The sequence below is a fragment of the Nerophis ophidion genome, linkage group LG25 (genome assembly GCF_033978795.1).
Source record: "Nerophis ophidion isolate RoL-2023_Sa linkage group LG25, RoL_Noph_v1.0, whole genome shotgun sequence".
NCBI lineage: Eukaryota > Metazoa > Chordata > Actinopteri > Syngnathiformes > Syngnathidae > Nerophis > Nerophis ophidion.
In genome coordinates, this window is record NC_084635.1 from 10813689 (window position 1) to 10831019 (window position 17331).

Here is a 17331-nt window from a genome sequence, read left to right on the forward strand (position 1 = left end):
ATTTAAAATTGCAATTTAGTAAACTAAAAAGGCCGTATTGGCATGTGTTGCAATGTTTATATTTCATCATTGATATATAAACTATCAGACTGCGTGGTGGGTAATAGTGGGTTTCAGTGGGACTTTAAGACTGCAGCACGGCGGCAGTGACCACCTGCGTCCACTGGGGGAGGACCGAGCACCGCCAGCCCGACTGAACCACCGCTCGGATCACTCCACGCACACGGGGAAAGGATACAGGAGGATAGGTGTGTGTATGCCCACAGCTGCAGACAGATGCTCAGACTCCGCCATGCGAGGTGGACATTCGCATCCGGCGGGTGTGGAAGGTAAACTTTTTTCGCTCCACCTATGCCTTTTTTATATTTTTTAATTTTCGGGGGTGGGTAAATCTCCAAGCTGCGAGGCGCGATGGAGCGGAAACGAGCTAAAGTCGCGGCGGATCCTGTTGAATCAAGACGTCGAGACGCAGCCCGAGAAAAAGTCCGCCAGTGCGTCACGCACGTATAGTGGATGAGCGGGAGGGAGGGAGGGGGCGGGGGGTTTATTCCACGCATCTGTGAGTACGCCTTTTATTGATGCAATTAATACGCATAAATAAATCCTTTATGTCGTGTTCTCGCATCACGGGATTCGTTTTTGTTTTTTTTATGCCTCCTTTAAAATGGCAACCGGATCAAAAGACGCGCGCGGAGGACGGGAGCACCTGATCCAGGCGCGCGTAACGGCGCCGTGCGCCTCGGCCGGGGGAGTGACGTCATCGCAAATTCGGCTCCTGCACCTCTAAAGCGACAACCCCCCCTTCCACACCCCCCTCCCCCCATCACGTGACTTATAATGGAATTTGCGATGGTGGGCGCGGACGGCGGGTGTAACAGCCACCCGCCCTACGGGTACGCGCGCGCCCGGGAGCGGGAGAGGGCGCGGGCGGCAACCGCGGCGGCGGCGGCGGCGGCGGCAGCGGACGGCGCGGACGCAGCCGGGGGGTCCACCTCCTCCTCCTCCTCCTCATCCTCCACCTCCTCCTCCTCCTCCTCGGGCGCGCATCTCCTTAACAACCGCGCCGCCTCCTCCATCAGCAGCACCGCCTCCTCCTCCTCCTCCTCCTCCTCCCCGCCGCACCACCAGGACTCCGAGTTCCTCAGAGGGCGCAAACGGCAACGCGGCGCCGGACGCTGGAGACTCGGCGGGGACCTGCGCCACTCCGAACTGGCGCTGCTCGGCTCCGAGGAGGACGTCATGATCGAGGAGGAGGAGGAGGAGGAGGCGGATGGAAGTAAGACTTTCCCGCCCAACATGGACGCGGATGAGGACGACGACGATACGGTGTCCATCACCGATAAACGTCCCCAGTCCGGATACGAGAACCTCTTCAGCGAGTTGGGCTGCTGCGAGCGAGTCGTCATCAACGTGTCCGGGCTGAAGTTCGAAACCCAGCTGAAAACTCTCACCCAGTTCCCGGACACTTTGCTGGGGGACGCGGAGAAGCGCACCCGCTACTTCGACCCGCTGCGGAACGAGTACTTCTTCGACCGGAACCGGCCCAGCTTCGACGCCATTTTGTACTACTACCAGTCCGGGGGCCGCTTGAAAAGACCCGCCAACGTGCCCTTCGACGTCTTCTCCGAGGAGGTGAAGTTCTACCAACTCGGCGAGGAGGCCATGTTGAAGTTCCGCGAGGACGAGGGCTTCGTGAAGGAGGAGGAGAAGCCGCTGCCGGAGGACGAGTTCAAGCGGCAGATTTGGCTGCTCTTCGAGTACCCGGAGAGCTCCAGCCCGGCGCGGGGCATCGCGGTGGTATCGGTGCTCGTCATCGTCATCTCTATCGTCATCTTCTGCCTGGAGACGCTGCCGGAGTTCCGCGACGACAAGGAGTACCTGCGCCCGAACGCCACCGCCCAGCACGGCTTCACGCCCTTCAACGACCCCTTCTTCGTGGTGGAGACGGTGTGCATCGTCTGGTTCTCCTTCGAGATCGTCGTGCGCTTCTTCGCCTGCCCGAGCAAGGCGGACTTCTTCAAGAACATCATGAACACCATCGACATCGTCTCCATCCTGCCCTACTTCATCACGCTGGGCACGGACCTGGCGCAGCACCAGGGCAACGGGCAGCAGGCGATGAGCTTCGCCATCCTGAGGATCATCCGGCTGGTGAGGGTGTTCCGCATCTTCAAGCTGTCGCGCCACTCCAAGGGCCTCCAGATCCTGGGCCACACTTTGCGCGCCAGCATGCGCGAACTGGCGCTGCTCATCTTCTTCCTGGTCATCGGCGTCATCCTCTTCTCCAGCGCCGTCTACTTCGCCGAGGCGGACGAGCCCACATCGCAGTTCACCAGCATCCCCGACGCCTTCTGGTGGGCGGTGGTCACCATGACGACGGTGGGCTACGGGGACATGAAGCCCATCACCGTGGGCGGGAAGATCGTGGGCTCGCTGTGCGCCATCGCCGGCGTGCTGACCATCGCGCTGCCGGTGCCGGTGATCGTGTCCAACTTCAACTACTTCTACCACCGGGAGACCGACAACGAGGACCAGGCGCCGGTGGTCGAGAGCATGCCGCCCGGGTGCCCGCACTTCCCGGACTTTTTACGCAAATTCAAAGGCTCGCCGTCCGGCTCCTCGCTGGGGGACAAAGCGGAGTACATGGAGATGGAAGAGGGCGTCACGGAGTCCCTGTGCGGCCTGGACAAGAGTCCCAGTAAAGGGAACGGAACGGACATTAGCAGACGGAACAGTACTAACTCCAAATCGATTCAGACTGACGTGTGATTACAGTATTTTTTTTAATTATCATTATTATTCGTTTCCCTAAATAGAGACATTGTTAGAGACACCCAAAAAACGAGCTTTACGCACGGGTCGTGCAGAGTTCCGCCTCCTCCTCTCGCTCCCTCATGCAGTCAAGCAGGTCACCATGGTAACCAGGTCCAACAAACTCTAGATTCACCTTATTAAGACCAACATTTGCCGAATGGACATTAGCAGACGGAACAGTACTAACTCCAAAATATATTCAGACTGACGTGTGGTTACAATATTTTTTATTATTATTATTAGAGACATTGTTAGAGACACCCAAAAACGAGCTTTACGCACGGGTCATGCAGAGTTCCGCCTCCACGCAGTCAAGCAGGTCACCATGGTAACCAGGTCAAACAAGCCACACCATTAGGACCAACATATGCCGAATGGACATTAGCAGACGGAACAGTACTCATTCCAAAATATATTCAGACTGACGTGTGATTACAATATTTTTATTATTATTATTAGAGACATTGTTAGAGACACCCAAAACGAGCTTTACGCACGGGTCGTGCAGAGTTCCGCCTCCATGCAGTCAAAGCTTATAAAAAAAAAGCTTGGTCACCATGGTAACCAGGTCAAACAAGCCACACTATTAGGACCAACATGTGCCGAATGGACATTAGCAGACGGAACAGTACTAACTCCAAAATATATTCAGACTGACGTGTGATTACAATATTTTTTTTTATTATTATTAAAAACATTGTTTATTATTATTAAAAACATTGTTAGAGACACCCAAAAAACGAGCTTTACGCACGGGTCGTGCAGAGTTCCGCCTCCATGCAGTCAAAGCTTGGTCACCATGGTAACCAGGTCCAACAAACTCTAGAGCCACACTATTAGGACCAACATTTGCCGAATGGACATTAGCAGACGGAACAGTACTAACTCCAAATCGATTCAGACTGACGTGATTACAATATTTTTTATTACTATTAGAGACATTGTTAGAGACACCCAAAACGAGCTTTACGCACGGGTCGTGCAGAGTTCCGCCTCCATGCAGTCAAAGCTTGGTCACCATGGTAACCAGGTCAAACAAGCCACACTATTAGGACCAACATCTGCCGAATGGACATTAGCAGACGGAACAGTACTAACTCCAAATCGATTCAGACTGAAGTGATTTACAATTTATTTTTTATTATTATTAGACACATTGTTAGAGACACCCAAAAAACGAGCTTTACGCACGGTTCGTGCAGAGTTCCGCCTCCATGCAGTCAAGCAGGTCACAATGGTAACCAGGTCAAACAAACTCTAGAGCAGTGGTTCTTAACCTTGTTGGAGGTACCGAACAAGTATGCGTATTCACCGAAAAATAAAATGTTTTGTATTTTTTTGCAAATTTAAGACAAAGTAGTATGTTTTTGGTACCAATTTACTATGTAGGAACATATTCTAAGGAACAAACACTTAATTTAGAGTTATTTGGACACAAGGGGAACATATTCTAAGTAACAAAGACTTAATTTAGAGTTATTTGGACACTAGAGGAACATATTCTAAGTAACAAAGACTTAATTTAGAGTTATTTGGACACTAGGGGAACATATTCAAAATTGATTCAGAGTTATTTGGTTAGGGTTGGGGTTAGAAGGTTAGGGTTTGATTGATTGATTGATTGATTGATACTTTTATTAGTAGATTGTACAGTACAGTACATATTCCGTACAATTGACCACTAAATGGTAACACCCGAATACGTTTTTCAACTTGTTTAAGTCGGGGTCCACGTTAATCAATTCATGGTTAAAATAGCGCCATGCCTAATAAGGCATTAAGAAGTACTTAATAGTCAAGAGCCAATATGTTACTAATTTGCATGTTAATAAGCAACTAATTAATGGTGGATATGTTCCCCATACTAAAGTGTTACCATGTTTTTTTTACTGGTGCACAAAATGAACCGTGCATGAACATCACCTTGTTTAAACAACAAAACCAACACAGTGCATAAACTCACAACAAATGACACACCTGCAAATCAGTCAGCTGTTGCTGTATCCGTAATACGCCGATAGGGAGAAGTTTTTATTTGCACGATGAGTCGGGCCTGTTTTGACCTCCGCCGAACCCCTGAGCCCGACTCACCCAACCTTAGGGTTCGATCGAACCCAGGTTAAGAACCACTGCTCTGGAGCCACACTATTAGGACCAACATCTGCCGAATGGACATTACCAGACGGAACAGTACTAACTCCAAATCGATTCAGACTGACGTGTGATTATAATACTTTTTTATTATCATTATTATTGTTTCCCTAAATAGAGACATTGTTAGAAACACCCAAAAAACGAGCTTTGCGCACGCGTCCTGCAGAGTTCCGCCTCCATGCAGTCAAAGCTTGGTCACCATGGTAACCATGTCAAACAAACTCTAGAGCCACACTATTAGGACCAACATTTGCCAAATGGTTTATTCATTTGATTCATCTTAAATTGGTTTCTAAATTAGGCAAGAAAGTACGCACTGCACTGTGCACTTTATGAAATACATCTTGATGGGTAGTGCAATAAAGCCAAGTTTGAGCGAGGGAATATTTAGAGCGGTGGTTCTCAAACTTATTTTGGAAAAAAACAAACGTTGCTCTCCAAGTATCAACGTAATGTCCAACGTTAAAATACGGTAGCGCAGTAGGCCTAAGTACCGTATTTCCTTGAATTGCCGCCGGGGCGCTAATTAATTTAAAACCTTTTCTCACTCCTGTGCTTACCAAAGGCATGCGGTAAAAGTAAGCATGCGCTAATTATTTTAAAACCTTTTCTCACTCCAGCGCTTACCAAAGGCATGCGGTAAAAGTAAGCATGCGCTAATTATTTTAAAACCTCTTCTCACTCCGGCACTTACCAAAGGCATGCAGTAAAAATTTGAGTGTGATGTAAGCTTGGACCTTAAACCCTACTGAATAGCTCTTAATCTTCTTCCCTTTATGCAATTTCAAATTACCGGTATTGAAATCAGCCTCCTCCATTTTGAAAATGATGACAGGGGAAGTGTCACTCGTGACGTCACGAGTTTGACCAGGCGGTAATTCAAGGCAGGCGCATACTATACGCCCTGCGGCAATTCAAGGAAATACGATATTCATTAAAAACAAGGCAGATGTTTTATTTAACACGTGTTTTTAACAATTTTGGCCACACAGTTTGAACGGTAACACTGTGTTTGAATTTAGGAAGAAGAAAAAAAAACTACCTAAATTATGAACCAACTCTTCGGCGTACCTGTAGACCAGGGGTGTCAAACATACGGGCCGCGAACATGTTTAATATGGCCCGCGAGATGAGGTTGCTAAGTATAATATTGAGCCGAAATTTTTGAAACTGCTGTACTAAATGTGTCCACTAGATGTCGGAATAGCAATTCTTTGTATCTTTGTAGATAATGCTACATATGTAAAAAAATAAAAAATAAACCACATGATAGTGCACCAGTCGAGGAAAATGAGCACAACTAAATAACATCCTGTAATTTGATTTTTATATTATTTTTTTTATCTTGATAGATTGAAATTTAACACCCATAAGTCGACTGAAGAACATTAGTACATAATTTATTCAGAAAGTATAAATACAAACAAATAAAGATAGAATACTATTAACCGTAACATGGAAGTGGAAAAAAAACAAAACACATCAACAACAACATACATTTTTAAACAAAAAATACAATCTGAAGTTGTCTTTATTTTTAAATGATCGTGGCATGATTTTACCACTTGGGAGTAGTTTTTTCTCCATGTGACCCACGATCCAAAATTAGTTTGACACCCTTGCTGCAGTTTGAGAATCACTGGCTTAGAATACACACACTGAGGTACATTTTTGTCTTTTTAGGACACTGAATTTATTTAAGGGCATTTTTTGTGTTTGAATTTTTTTTACATCAAAGTATGCTGACAAAATGTCTGTGTTTAAAATAATGAAAAAAAAAAAAGGTTAAAATGTAAACATTCAGTGTGTAAAAAAACAGTATAAAAAAAAAATCAGTGCAGAAATAGTGGTTGCTTTAAAACTCAATACTCACTTCTGGTAAATTAAGAATGAAGCAATCATCCTGTCTCAGAAGCAGCCAATGAGGTGACAAGTTTGCAGTCATGTGACCCAGGGTCACAAAAAAACTTCAACAAATCTTTCCATCTTTTTTTTTACACTGGATTTTTATCAAACGCACCAATTTTGCTCACCAATTTTCAATCAGTGGGATTGTCAGCATAATTTGCTTAAAAAAAAATTCAGTTCACAAAATTCAGTGCCCAAAACAATCTTTGGGAATTAAGGCACACATTAACCTCTATATCATCAATACATTCATCTCAATAGATTACAATGTTGAACATAAGTCAGGCTATAAGAGAGCAAATTAAAGCGGGGGTCTCCAACCTTTAAACTGATTTTTGGTAGCGTAGTTAAAGAATATGTGCTTAAACCAGGGGTATCCAAAGTGTGGCTCGAGGGCCATTTGCAGCTCGCTGCTCGATTTTTTTTTGACCTGCAAAAAATTGTCTGAATCAAATGAAACATTCAAACAATAGTACGAATGTAAGAAATAAAGCAAAAAAAATAATTACTATATTGAGGAAAAAGCTAAAATGTTGATACGTATAGCTAATAATAATACACTTTGTCACTTATAACACAAATCTGACACAAAGTTTTGTCTTTACATATAGTGTTTGTTATGATTTTTTTAATAACATAAAAAACATTTAAACCCTTGGCTTAAACTTAGTATTTTTATAGCTCTACATGATGCCTTGATTTAATGACAAATTAGCTCAAAATAGCATACAACGATACTTTATGAGTGGAAACATGCTTTCTATTTAAAATACAATTTAATGGTTGCCACTCATAAAAATAGAACGCAAAATCTCAAATAGGGATTCGAAAAACTGCACTAGAAAGAAATTCATACTGAAATATAAGATGCAGATGAAAATACAAACCCCGTTTCCTTATAAGTTGGGAAATTGTGTTAGATGTAAATATAAACGGAATACAGTGATTTGCAAATCCTTTTCAACCCATATTCAATTGAATGCACTACAAAGACAAGATATTTGATGTTCAAACTCATAAATAAAAACTTTTTTTTGCAAATAATAATTAACTTCGAATTTCATGGCTGCGACACGTGCCAAAGTAGTTGGGAAAGGGCATGTTCACCACTGTGTTACATCACCTTTTCTTTTAACAACACTCAATAAACGTTTGGGAACTGAGGAAACTAATTGTTGAAGCTTTGAAAGTGGAATTCTTTCCCATTGTTTTATGTAGAGCTTCAGTCGTTCAGTCCGGGGTCCCCGCTGTCGTATTTTACGCTTCATAATGCGCCACACATTTTTGATGGGAGACAGGTCTAGACTGCAGGCGGGCCAGGAAAGTACCAGCACTCTTTTTTTTACGAAGCCACGCTGTTGTAACACGTGCTGAATGTGGCTTGGCATTGTCTTGCTGAAATAAGCAGGGGCGTCAATGAAAAACACGGCGCTTAGATAGCAGCATATGTTGTTCCAAAACCTGTATGTACCTTTCAGCATTAATGGTGCCTTCACAGATGTGTAAGTTACCCATGCCTTGGGCACTAATGCACCCCCATACCATCACAGATGCTGGCTTTTGAACTTTGCGTCGATAACAGTCTGGATGGTTCGCTTCCACTTTGGTCACGATGACACAATGTCGAATATTTCCAAAAACAATTAGAAATGTGCACTTGTCAGACCACAGAACACTTTTCCACTTTGCATCAGTCCATCTTAGATGATCTCGGGCCCAGAGAATCCTGCAGCGTTTCTGGATGTTGTTGATAAATGTCTTTCGCTTTGCATAGTAGAGCTTTAACTTGCACTTACAGATGTAGCGATGAACTGTATTCAGTGACAGTGGTTTTCTGAAGTGTTCCTGAGCCCATGTAGTGATATCCTCTCGAGATTGATGTTGGTTTTTGATACAGTGCCGTCTGAGGGATTGAAGGTCACGGTCATTCAATGTTGGTTTCCGGCCTTGCCGCTTACGTGGAGTGGTTTCTCCAGATTCTCTGAACTTTTTGATGATATTATGGACCGTAGATGTTGAAATCCCTACATTTCTTGCAATTGCACTTTGAGAAACGTTGTGCTTAAACTGTTTGACTATTTGCTCACGCAGTTGTGGACAAAGAGGTGTACCTCGCCCCATCACTTCTTGTGAAAGACTGAGCATTTTTTGGGAAGCTGTTTTTATAGCCAATCATGGCACCCACCTGTTCCCAATTAGCCTGCACACCTGTGGGATGTTCCAAATAAGTGTTTGATGAGCATTCCTCAACTTTATCAGTATTTTTTGCCACCTTTCCCAACTTCTTTGTCACGTGTTGCTAGCATCAAATTAAACTGAAGTTAATGATTATTTGCAGACAAAAAACATGTTTATCAGTTTGAACATCAAATATCTTGTCTTTGTAGCGCATTCAATTGAATATGGGTTGAAAAGGATTTGCAAATCATTGTATTTTGTTTATATTTACATCTAACACAATTTCCCAACTCATATGGAAACGGGGTTTGTATTTTTTGAATACAAATTGGTGAGATGTGGATACCAAGATTTTGTTAATTGTCAGGCTAGACAAGCTTTGAAATAATTTATGAAAATACACATTACAGAAACAAGTAGACATGTAATTTTGGAAAAAAGAAAAGGCGTGAGACCCCTGAATTAAAGCCTCATCAAGAAAAAACAGCTAAAAACCATTTGTTTCCCACTTTGCGACGTTTTAGCCGTTAACTATACAAAACGATTAAGAAAGGCCATTTTTGAAACACTCTGTTTATGGTGAAACGGATGCACTTTTTGATTTTCACAGCTAGTCTTCAAATGCACCTTACCCTGGAAAGGAAAGAACAAAAACCACCTCAATGTCGTCTTCTTAGAGCGCCGCCGCCTGTATGAAGTGACGCTGGTGGCGAGTGCAGCACATTTTAACTAACGGTCATCACAACAAAGCAGGGCTAGAATGAATGGTGTCGTACTCTAGGCCTCCACGTCAGAACCAAGCACAGGAGTCACCATATTCGGACAAACGTGTCCCTGCGGCTTTTTTTTTTTTTACCGGACAGGACGTCAGTGTCCCTATTAAGTCACCACCAAACCGAAATATCCCTTTATGAAAAATGGAACACTGAAGCAAAAGAAAAAAATAGACTCCTTATGAGGAGGTTGTACAAGCAACTTCCTCGATAGATGGACTATATATTTCCTTTTTTTTTTTTGCTCAAGAGGACTACGATGACCTCTGCGCTCATGTGGATGTGGACGTCTTCCAAGGTAAATATGATTTCCCTTGACAGCCACTGTTTGTTTATCTGTGAAGGAGAAACGCCGCTAACTTAATTTCACCTCCGTGTATGCATCAGCCTCCACGTGCCTTGTAGTAATCGCCCATCTTCATTCAGCATCTATTCTTAATGCTTGAATGTCTCTGCTGCCGAGGATTGATGCGCGATTACCCATGCGGAAGCGGCATAACACTGCCCGGAAAGACATTCATCCGAGTCTTTGGCTGTAGATAGAGACACAGGTTTCTTATCCGATGGTGTTTAAAAACACATTACAGTTGGAAGGGGATTCATACGGCCCCGTTCGTCGCAGTTTACCTGACACATGAAACGTGACAAGATCCACTTGAGCGGCCAGATGGCAGCAGAGTTTTGAAAATCCCCAAATGTGTTTTGTTGCAATTTTTAAAGGCCAATGAAATGAGATTTTCTTATTTAAACGAGGATAGCAGGTCCATTCTATGTGTCATACTTGATCATTTCGCGATATTTTTGCTGAAAGGATTTAGTAGAGAACATCGACGATAAAGTTCGCAACGTTTGGTCGCTAATAAAAAAGCTTTGCCTTTACCGGAAGTATAGACAATGTGCGCGTGATGTCACGGGTTGTAGGGCTCCTCACACCCTCACATGGCAGTTTTTTGGTAACTTTTCAGTTTTGTAAATTCTCCAAAACGTCCCCGTAGAGTTTAGCTGATTGGTGAGCTAGCTTTCGCAGCTCGTAAGTCCATGACGATGACTTCTGTTTTGTTTGATCAGCCGTTTTACTGCCGTGTTACAGACAATTAGAAAACAATTACGGTATTTAAAAAAACATTTACAAAATCTGTCTAAATGACGCATATCACAATGCACAATATATATCTGCGGCTAATATATGTAAAAAAAATGTTCTTCTAAAACATATGGCCCAGGTTTTATCCAGCCTGCGGGATGAGTTTGCTAAGTCTAAAAATGAGCCGAAATTTTTTGAATGAAAGAAACTGCTGTTCTAAATGTGTCCACCAGATGTCGCAGTGGCAATTCTTTGTATCTTTGTAGATGATTCTACATATGTAAAACAAAATAATCCAGTGCAGCAGTCGAGGAAAATGATTTTGATAATATTTTTTAATCTTGATGGATTGAAAATGAACACCAATGAGTTGATTGATGAACATTATCACATCACTTATTCAGAAAGTATAAATAACGACAAATAAAGATAGAATACTATTAACTGCAACATGTAAGTGTAAAAAAAAAACCCAAAATCATTATGATTTGTACATTTTCAGAATGTGCTTGTTTTATTTTTAAACAAAGAAAACAATCTAAAGTCGTCTGTATTTATGTCAAGACATGGGCTGTGATGGTTGTTTTCCCGGAAGGTAAAGGAAAGTTGGAGCGGGCGAGGCGTGAAGGTAATGACATCTTTTATTTTAACACTACTACAAAAAAAAAAAGCAAACAAAACTTGCACAACGGCAGAAACTATGAACAATAAACAAAAACTTACTTGGCATGGAACTATGAAACAAGCAGCGTGAATCGTAAACATGGCATGAAGCAGAGTGGAGGCAAAGTCGCCAGGCTGACTTCCTGGCAACTTTCGCTTTAAATAATAGACATGATTAGTGACAGGTGTGCGAGTGCAAAACGTGAGACAGGTGCGTGACATGAGGACAGGTGAAAACTAATGGGTAGTCATGGAAACAAAGGAAGTGCAAAAACAGGAAACAATGGAGTCTTAAGCAAAACAGAACATAACTAAACAGAACACGATCACAAGACATGACAATTTTCATGTTATCGTGCTGTGATAAGTACATGCCCCCCCCCCATCTAAAATGAGTTTGACACCCCTGACTTTGTGGGGGCAATTTTTATACCAGTGCGCTCGACTGTCTGTACAATAACGGTAATTTAGGGAAGCGGCTCCACACTGTGTATGGAGACACGTATATAGCTGCCAACCGTGTGTTCGCCAGAAAAGATCAGCATTAAAAGGCATTAATTGACATGTACTTTTTCACAAAAATCGGTCGATATCGATCGGCGCAGCTCTAGTCGGAAGTTGTGGGTTCGAATCCCTATTGGAACATTTCTGTGTAGAGTTGGCGGGATAGCTCGGTTGGTAGAGCGGCCGTGCCAGCAACTTGAGGGTTGCAGGTTCGATTCCTGCTTCCGCCATCCTAGTCACTGCCGTCGTGTCCTTGGCAGGACACTTTACCCACCTGCTCCCAGTGCCACCCACACTGGTTTGAATGTAACTTAGATATTGGGTTTCACTATGTAAAGCGCTTTGAGTCACTAGAGAAAAGCGCTATATAAATATACTTCACTTCACTTCACTACCAATTTCAATCAATCAATCAATCAATGTTTATTTATATAGCCCCAAATCACAAATGTCTCAAAGGACTGCACAAATCATTACGACTACAACATCCTCGGAAGAACCCACAAAAGGGCAAGGAAAACTCACACCCAGTGGGCAGGGAGAATTCACATCCAGTGGGACGCCAGTGACAATGCTGACTATGAGAAACCTTGGAGAGGACCTCAGATGTGGGCAACCCCCCCTCTCTAGGGGACCGAAAGCAATGGATGTCGAGCGGGTCTAACATGATACTGTGAAAGTTCAATCCATAGTGGCTCCAACACAGCTGCGAGAGTTCAGTTCAAGCGAATCCAAGACAGCAGCGAGAGTCCCGTCCACAGGAAACCATCTCAAGCGGATCAGCAGCGTAGAGATGTCCCCAACCGATACAGGCGAGCGGTCCATCCTGGGTCCCGACGAGCGGTCCATCCTGGGTCTCGACTCTGGACAGTATTCCACAGTATTCTCCCCCAAAAACATGCATGTTAGGTCACTGGAAACTATAAATGAGCAACATGTGTATGTAAGCAAGGATGGTCGACCCTCCATCGATCTGTACTGCTTATCTTGATGTCGTCGTGGCTTGTGCAGCCCTTTGAGACACTTGTGATTTAGGGCTATGTAAGTGCACATTGATTGATTGATCTTTGTTAGGGTCAAGGGTGACTACAGTCTATTCCAACTGGTCCAGTCTAAGTACACAATATTCACACATATGTACAATTTAGAGCAGTGGTTCTTAACATGGGTTCGATCGAACCCCAGGGGTTCGGTGAGTCGGCCTCAGGGGTTCGGCAGAGCCTCCATCGCGGAGGTCAGGACACACCTGACTCATTGTGTAAATACAAACTTTTCCCTATCGGCGTATTATGGATACCCCCCAAAAAAATGTTCCCTCTAATTTTCCATCTGTGTGATTTGTTGTGAGTGAAGTGAAGTGAATTATATTTATATAGCGCTTTTTCTCTAGTGACTCAAAGCGCTTTACATAGTGAAACCCAATATCTAAGTTACATTCAAACCAGTGTGGGTGGCACTGGGAGCAGGTGGGTAAAGTGTCTTGCCCAAGGACACAACGGCAGTGACTAGGATGGCGGATGCGGGAATCGAACCTGCAACCCTCAAGTTGCTGGCACGGCCGCTCTACCAACCGAGCTAAACCGCCCCGAGTTCATGCACTGTGTTGGTTTGTTTTTTTAACAAGGTGACGTTAATGCACAGTTCATTTTGTGCCCCAGTAAAAAAAACAGATAACTTTATCTTGAATTTGAAAAAAAAACACAAATTTTATTTTTTGCTAAAGAAGGGTTCGGGGAATGCCTATATCAGACCTGGGCAAATTAAGGCCCGGGGGCCACACGCGGCCCGTTAAGCTTTTCAATCTGGCCCGCCGGACATTCCTAAATAATTTTTTTTAGATCTTTAAGATGGAAAATGTAGCTGCCATTATGATGTGCACTCATGTTTTCTAATGACCGTAAGTCTTCAACTATACTAAGTATTTCAATGGTTGAAATCTGCAATTTTGAATGATATTTTAGTGAGTAGTTTTGTCCCGATGCCAACATTATTTCGATACTCTTCTAAATAAAAGGGACCCGAAAAAAATGCATTATTAGCTTTATTTTTACAAAAGATCTTAGGGTGTGGCGGACCGGTACTTTTCAGAGGGTACCAAATATGATTCATTACTAGCGCGGTACTATAATAATACCCGTATATCGTACAACCCTACTAGTGACTATGATAATCTACGTCACAGCAGCTCAGACGAGGCACCAAGCAGTGTGGGTTGGGAGCGTTTCCACAGAGGGTTTCCCGAGCCTGAAATGTGGGTGTCCGGGACAGATGCAAAAGGAGATTTTTACATGAAAGTTCTAAAGTTTAGTGATTTATCAGATATATCAGATTGTAGATGTTTTTTTACCCTTTGCGTCCATATTTCGCTCTTGCATTTTTGTTGCATTTGGCTTGATTGTAAAATATTTCAATGGAGAGGGGGTGTGACGTTCATATGTTGCCAATATTCAAGGTTTTATCGTTCATAGAAAAAATGTAGTGAAGTGAATTATATTTATATAGCGCTTTTTCTCAAGTGACTCAAAGCGCTTTACATAGTGAAACCCAATATCTAAGTTACATTTAAACCAGTGTGGGTGGCACTGGGAGCAGGAGGGTAAAGTGTCTTGCCCAAGGACACAACGGCAGTAACTAGGATGGCACAAGCGGGAATCGAACCTGCAACCCTCAAGTTGCTGACACGGTCACTCTACCAACCGAGCTATGTAAATTCCATTCCGCTTTTAAGGCGGTCTGTCAGAACATTTTTAGCATTCAATCAGACTTTATTGTGAGGTTTTATATTAGTTTCCCCAAAAATAGATACACCGGCCCCCAGACACATTTTTTTCTCAAAATTTGGCCCCCGAGTCAAAATAATTACCCAGGCCTGGCCTATATGGAAGTGGTGGGGTTCGGTACCTCCAACAAGGTTAAGAACCACTGATTTAGAGCAAAGGTCTCAAACTCACTTTACCTGGGGGCCACTGGATGCAGAGTCTGGGCCGCAAGAAAATATTTCTCAAAATGTGTTTTGCATACTCCTCAGCATGTTTAGTTATATAATGAAGTTTCAAATTGTATCTCTTGTGCACCGCAACTTTCTTTATGCAAATAAGACACTTCGGGCTGCCCCTGTGCTCAATGAAGAAATTTTGCATCTCCAACTTTTCCTGGAATTGTCTTCGCTCATCAATAACCTTTCTCTTCACTGCAGGCTTTGAAAAAGACTTGTTTGGGGTTGTGGAATATATTTGTATTTAGCCGATGCACGGAGAATCATGTAATTTCCGCAATGTGTCGTTCCGCTTTTCCTCCCTACAGCAACACGGCTGTCGGCAGATAATAGCCGGCAAAGTACCTGGATAGCGAGCACAAAAAAGTGATGGCTCCCGGAGTGTTATCCGGCGTCATATAGAAATATATATAGTAGGGGTGTGGGAAAAAAATCGATTCAAATTGTTGTAATCGATTCTCATTTTTATAAAAATCTATTTTTTTATTTTTTTTATATCAATCTAACAAAACAATACACAGCAATACCATAACAATGCAATCCAATTCCAAAACCAAACCTGACCCAGCAACACTCAGAACTGCAATAAACAGAGCAATTGAGAGAAGACACAAACACGACACAGAACAAACCAAAAGTAGTGAAACAAAAATGAATATTATCAACAACAGTATCAATATTAGTTATAATTTCAGCATAGCAGTGATTAAAATTCCCTCATTGACATTATCATTAGACATTTATAAAAAATAAAAAAAAAGAACAATAGTGTCACAGTGGCTTACACTTGCATCGCATCTCATAAGCTTGACAACACACTGTGTCTAATATTTTCACAAGGATAAAATAAGTCATATTTTTGGTTTGTTTAATAGTTAAAACTAATTTACATTATTGCAATCAGTTGATAAAACATTGTCCTTTACAATTATAAAAGCTTTTTAAAAAATATACTACTCTGCCTGCATGTCAGCAGACTGGGGTAGATCCTGCTGCAATCCTTTGTATTGAATGAATAGAGAATCCTTTTAAATCGGGAAAAAAAATCGTTTTTGAATCGAGAATCGTGTTGAATCGAAAATCTTTTTTTATTTTGAATCGAATCGTGACCCCAAGATTCGATATTGAATCGAATCGTGGGACACCCAAAGATTCGCAGCCCTAATATGTAGTGTTCATGGTGTGAGGCAGTGCAAATTAAACAATTAAAAAAAACAAATAATGGTTTAAATTGGTCCAGGTTATCGGGGACTGTTATTACTGACGGACAAGTTCCAAAGACATGCACTTGGGGATAGGTTGATTGGCAACACTAAATTGGCCCTAGTGTGTGAATGTGAGCGTGAATGTTGTCTGTCTATCTGTGTTGGCCCTGCGATTAGGTGGCGACTTGTCCAGGGTGTACCCCGCCTTCCGCCCGATTGTAGCTGAGATAGGCGCAAGCGCCCCCCGCAACCCCAAAAATGGAATAAGCGGTAGAAAATGGATGGAAGTGTGTGACTGCCGCCAGGCACGTAAGAAAAACCGAGTCTCCATGGCATCGTCTCCGTCGCTTTCACTCATTCGCCGCTTTTCCACTAATGCAGGGGTAGGCAACCCAGTACGTTGAAAGAGCCATTTTGGACCCAACTAACAATGCTGTCAAGCGGCATTCATATATAACTTGCGGGCCGCACTAACATTAAACTTTCATAGTAAAGTGGGGGCCGCAAAATAATGTCTTGCGGGCCGCAATTGGCCCACGTATCGCGTGTCTGTGACCCCTGATTTAGAGTCTCCAGTGATCCTAAGAAGCATGCTTTGGAAAAGACTGGGAGACCATGCAAAATCAACACAGAGATGCTCCATGGGAGATTTGAACCCACATCTCGTCCAGACTTGACATACGTACCGGTACTAACCACTATGTCACTGGAGTTGTCACCTTATATTACCTTCGTGCAAAAGTCAGGGAAGCACTATGTTAATGATAATGGTCCTGGCTCTCCTAAAAAAAATCCCTATGTGGGGTTTCAATTCCCTGCCTAATAAAGACATTTTATAGTGACTAAACCAAGGCACTGCTCAGCTGTATTCATGGATAATATTCAGCATATTTACTGTATGTCTTCTACTGAGTTTCTAACTTACTTTTGTAATGTGATAGTGTCCAAAGTACAGAATTCTTGACTCACAATTTTGTCAGGCTTACCACTGACAGTTTGTTTGTGTTTTGGCTCCAAAAAGGTTAAAAAACAGTGCTCTACCATAACGGTGTG

At 43.1% G+C, this 17331-nt stretch overlaps 1 protein-coding gene across 1 annotated transcript; it reads left to right on the top strand.

Moving 5' to 3' along the window:
- Positions 1–837: 837 nt before the first annotated feature.
- kcna4 (potassium voltage-gated channel, shaker-related subfamily, member 4) lies at positions 838–9261 on the top strand. The gene has a single exon (XM_061887252.1). The coding sequence runs from the start codon at positions 838–840 to the stop codon at positions 2767–2769; it is 1932 nt and encodes a 643-aa protein (XP_061743236.1). The 3' UTR covers positions 2770–9261.
- Positions 9262–17331: the final 8070 nt, after the last annotated feature.

Excerpts from the sequence above, each read along its gene's own strand:
- kcna4 (XM_061887252.1), top strand. The coding sequence starts at position 838 with ATGGAATTTGCGATGGTGGGCGCGGACGGCGGGTGTAACAGCCACCCG.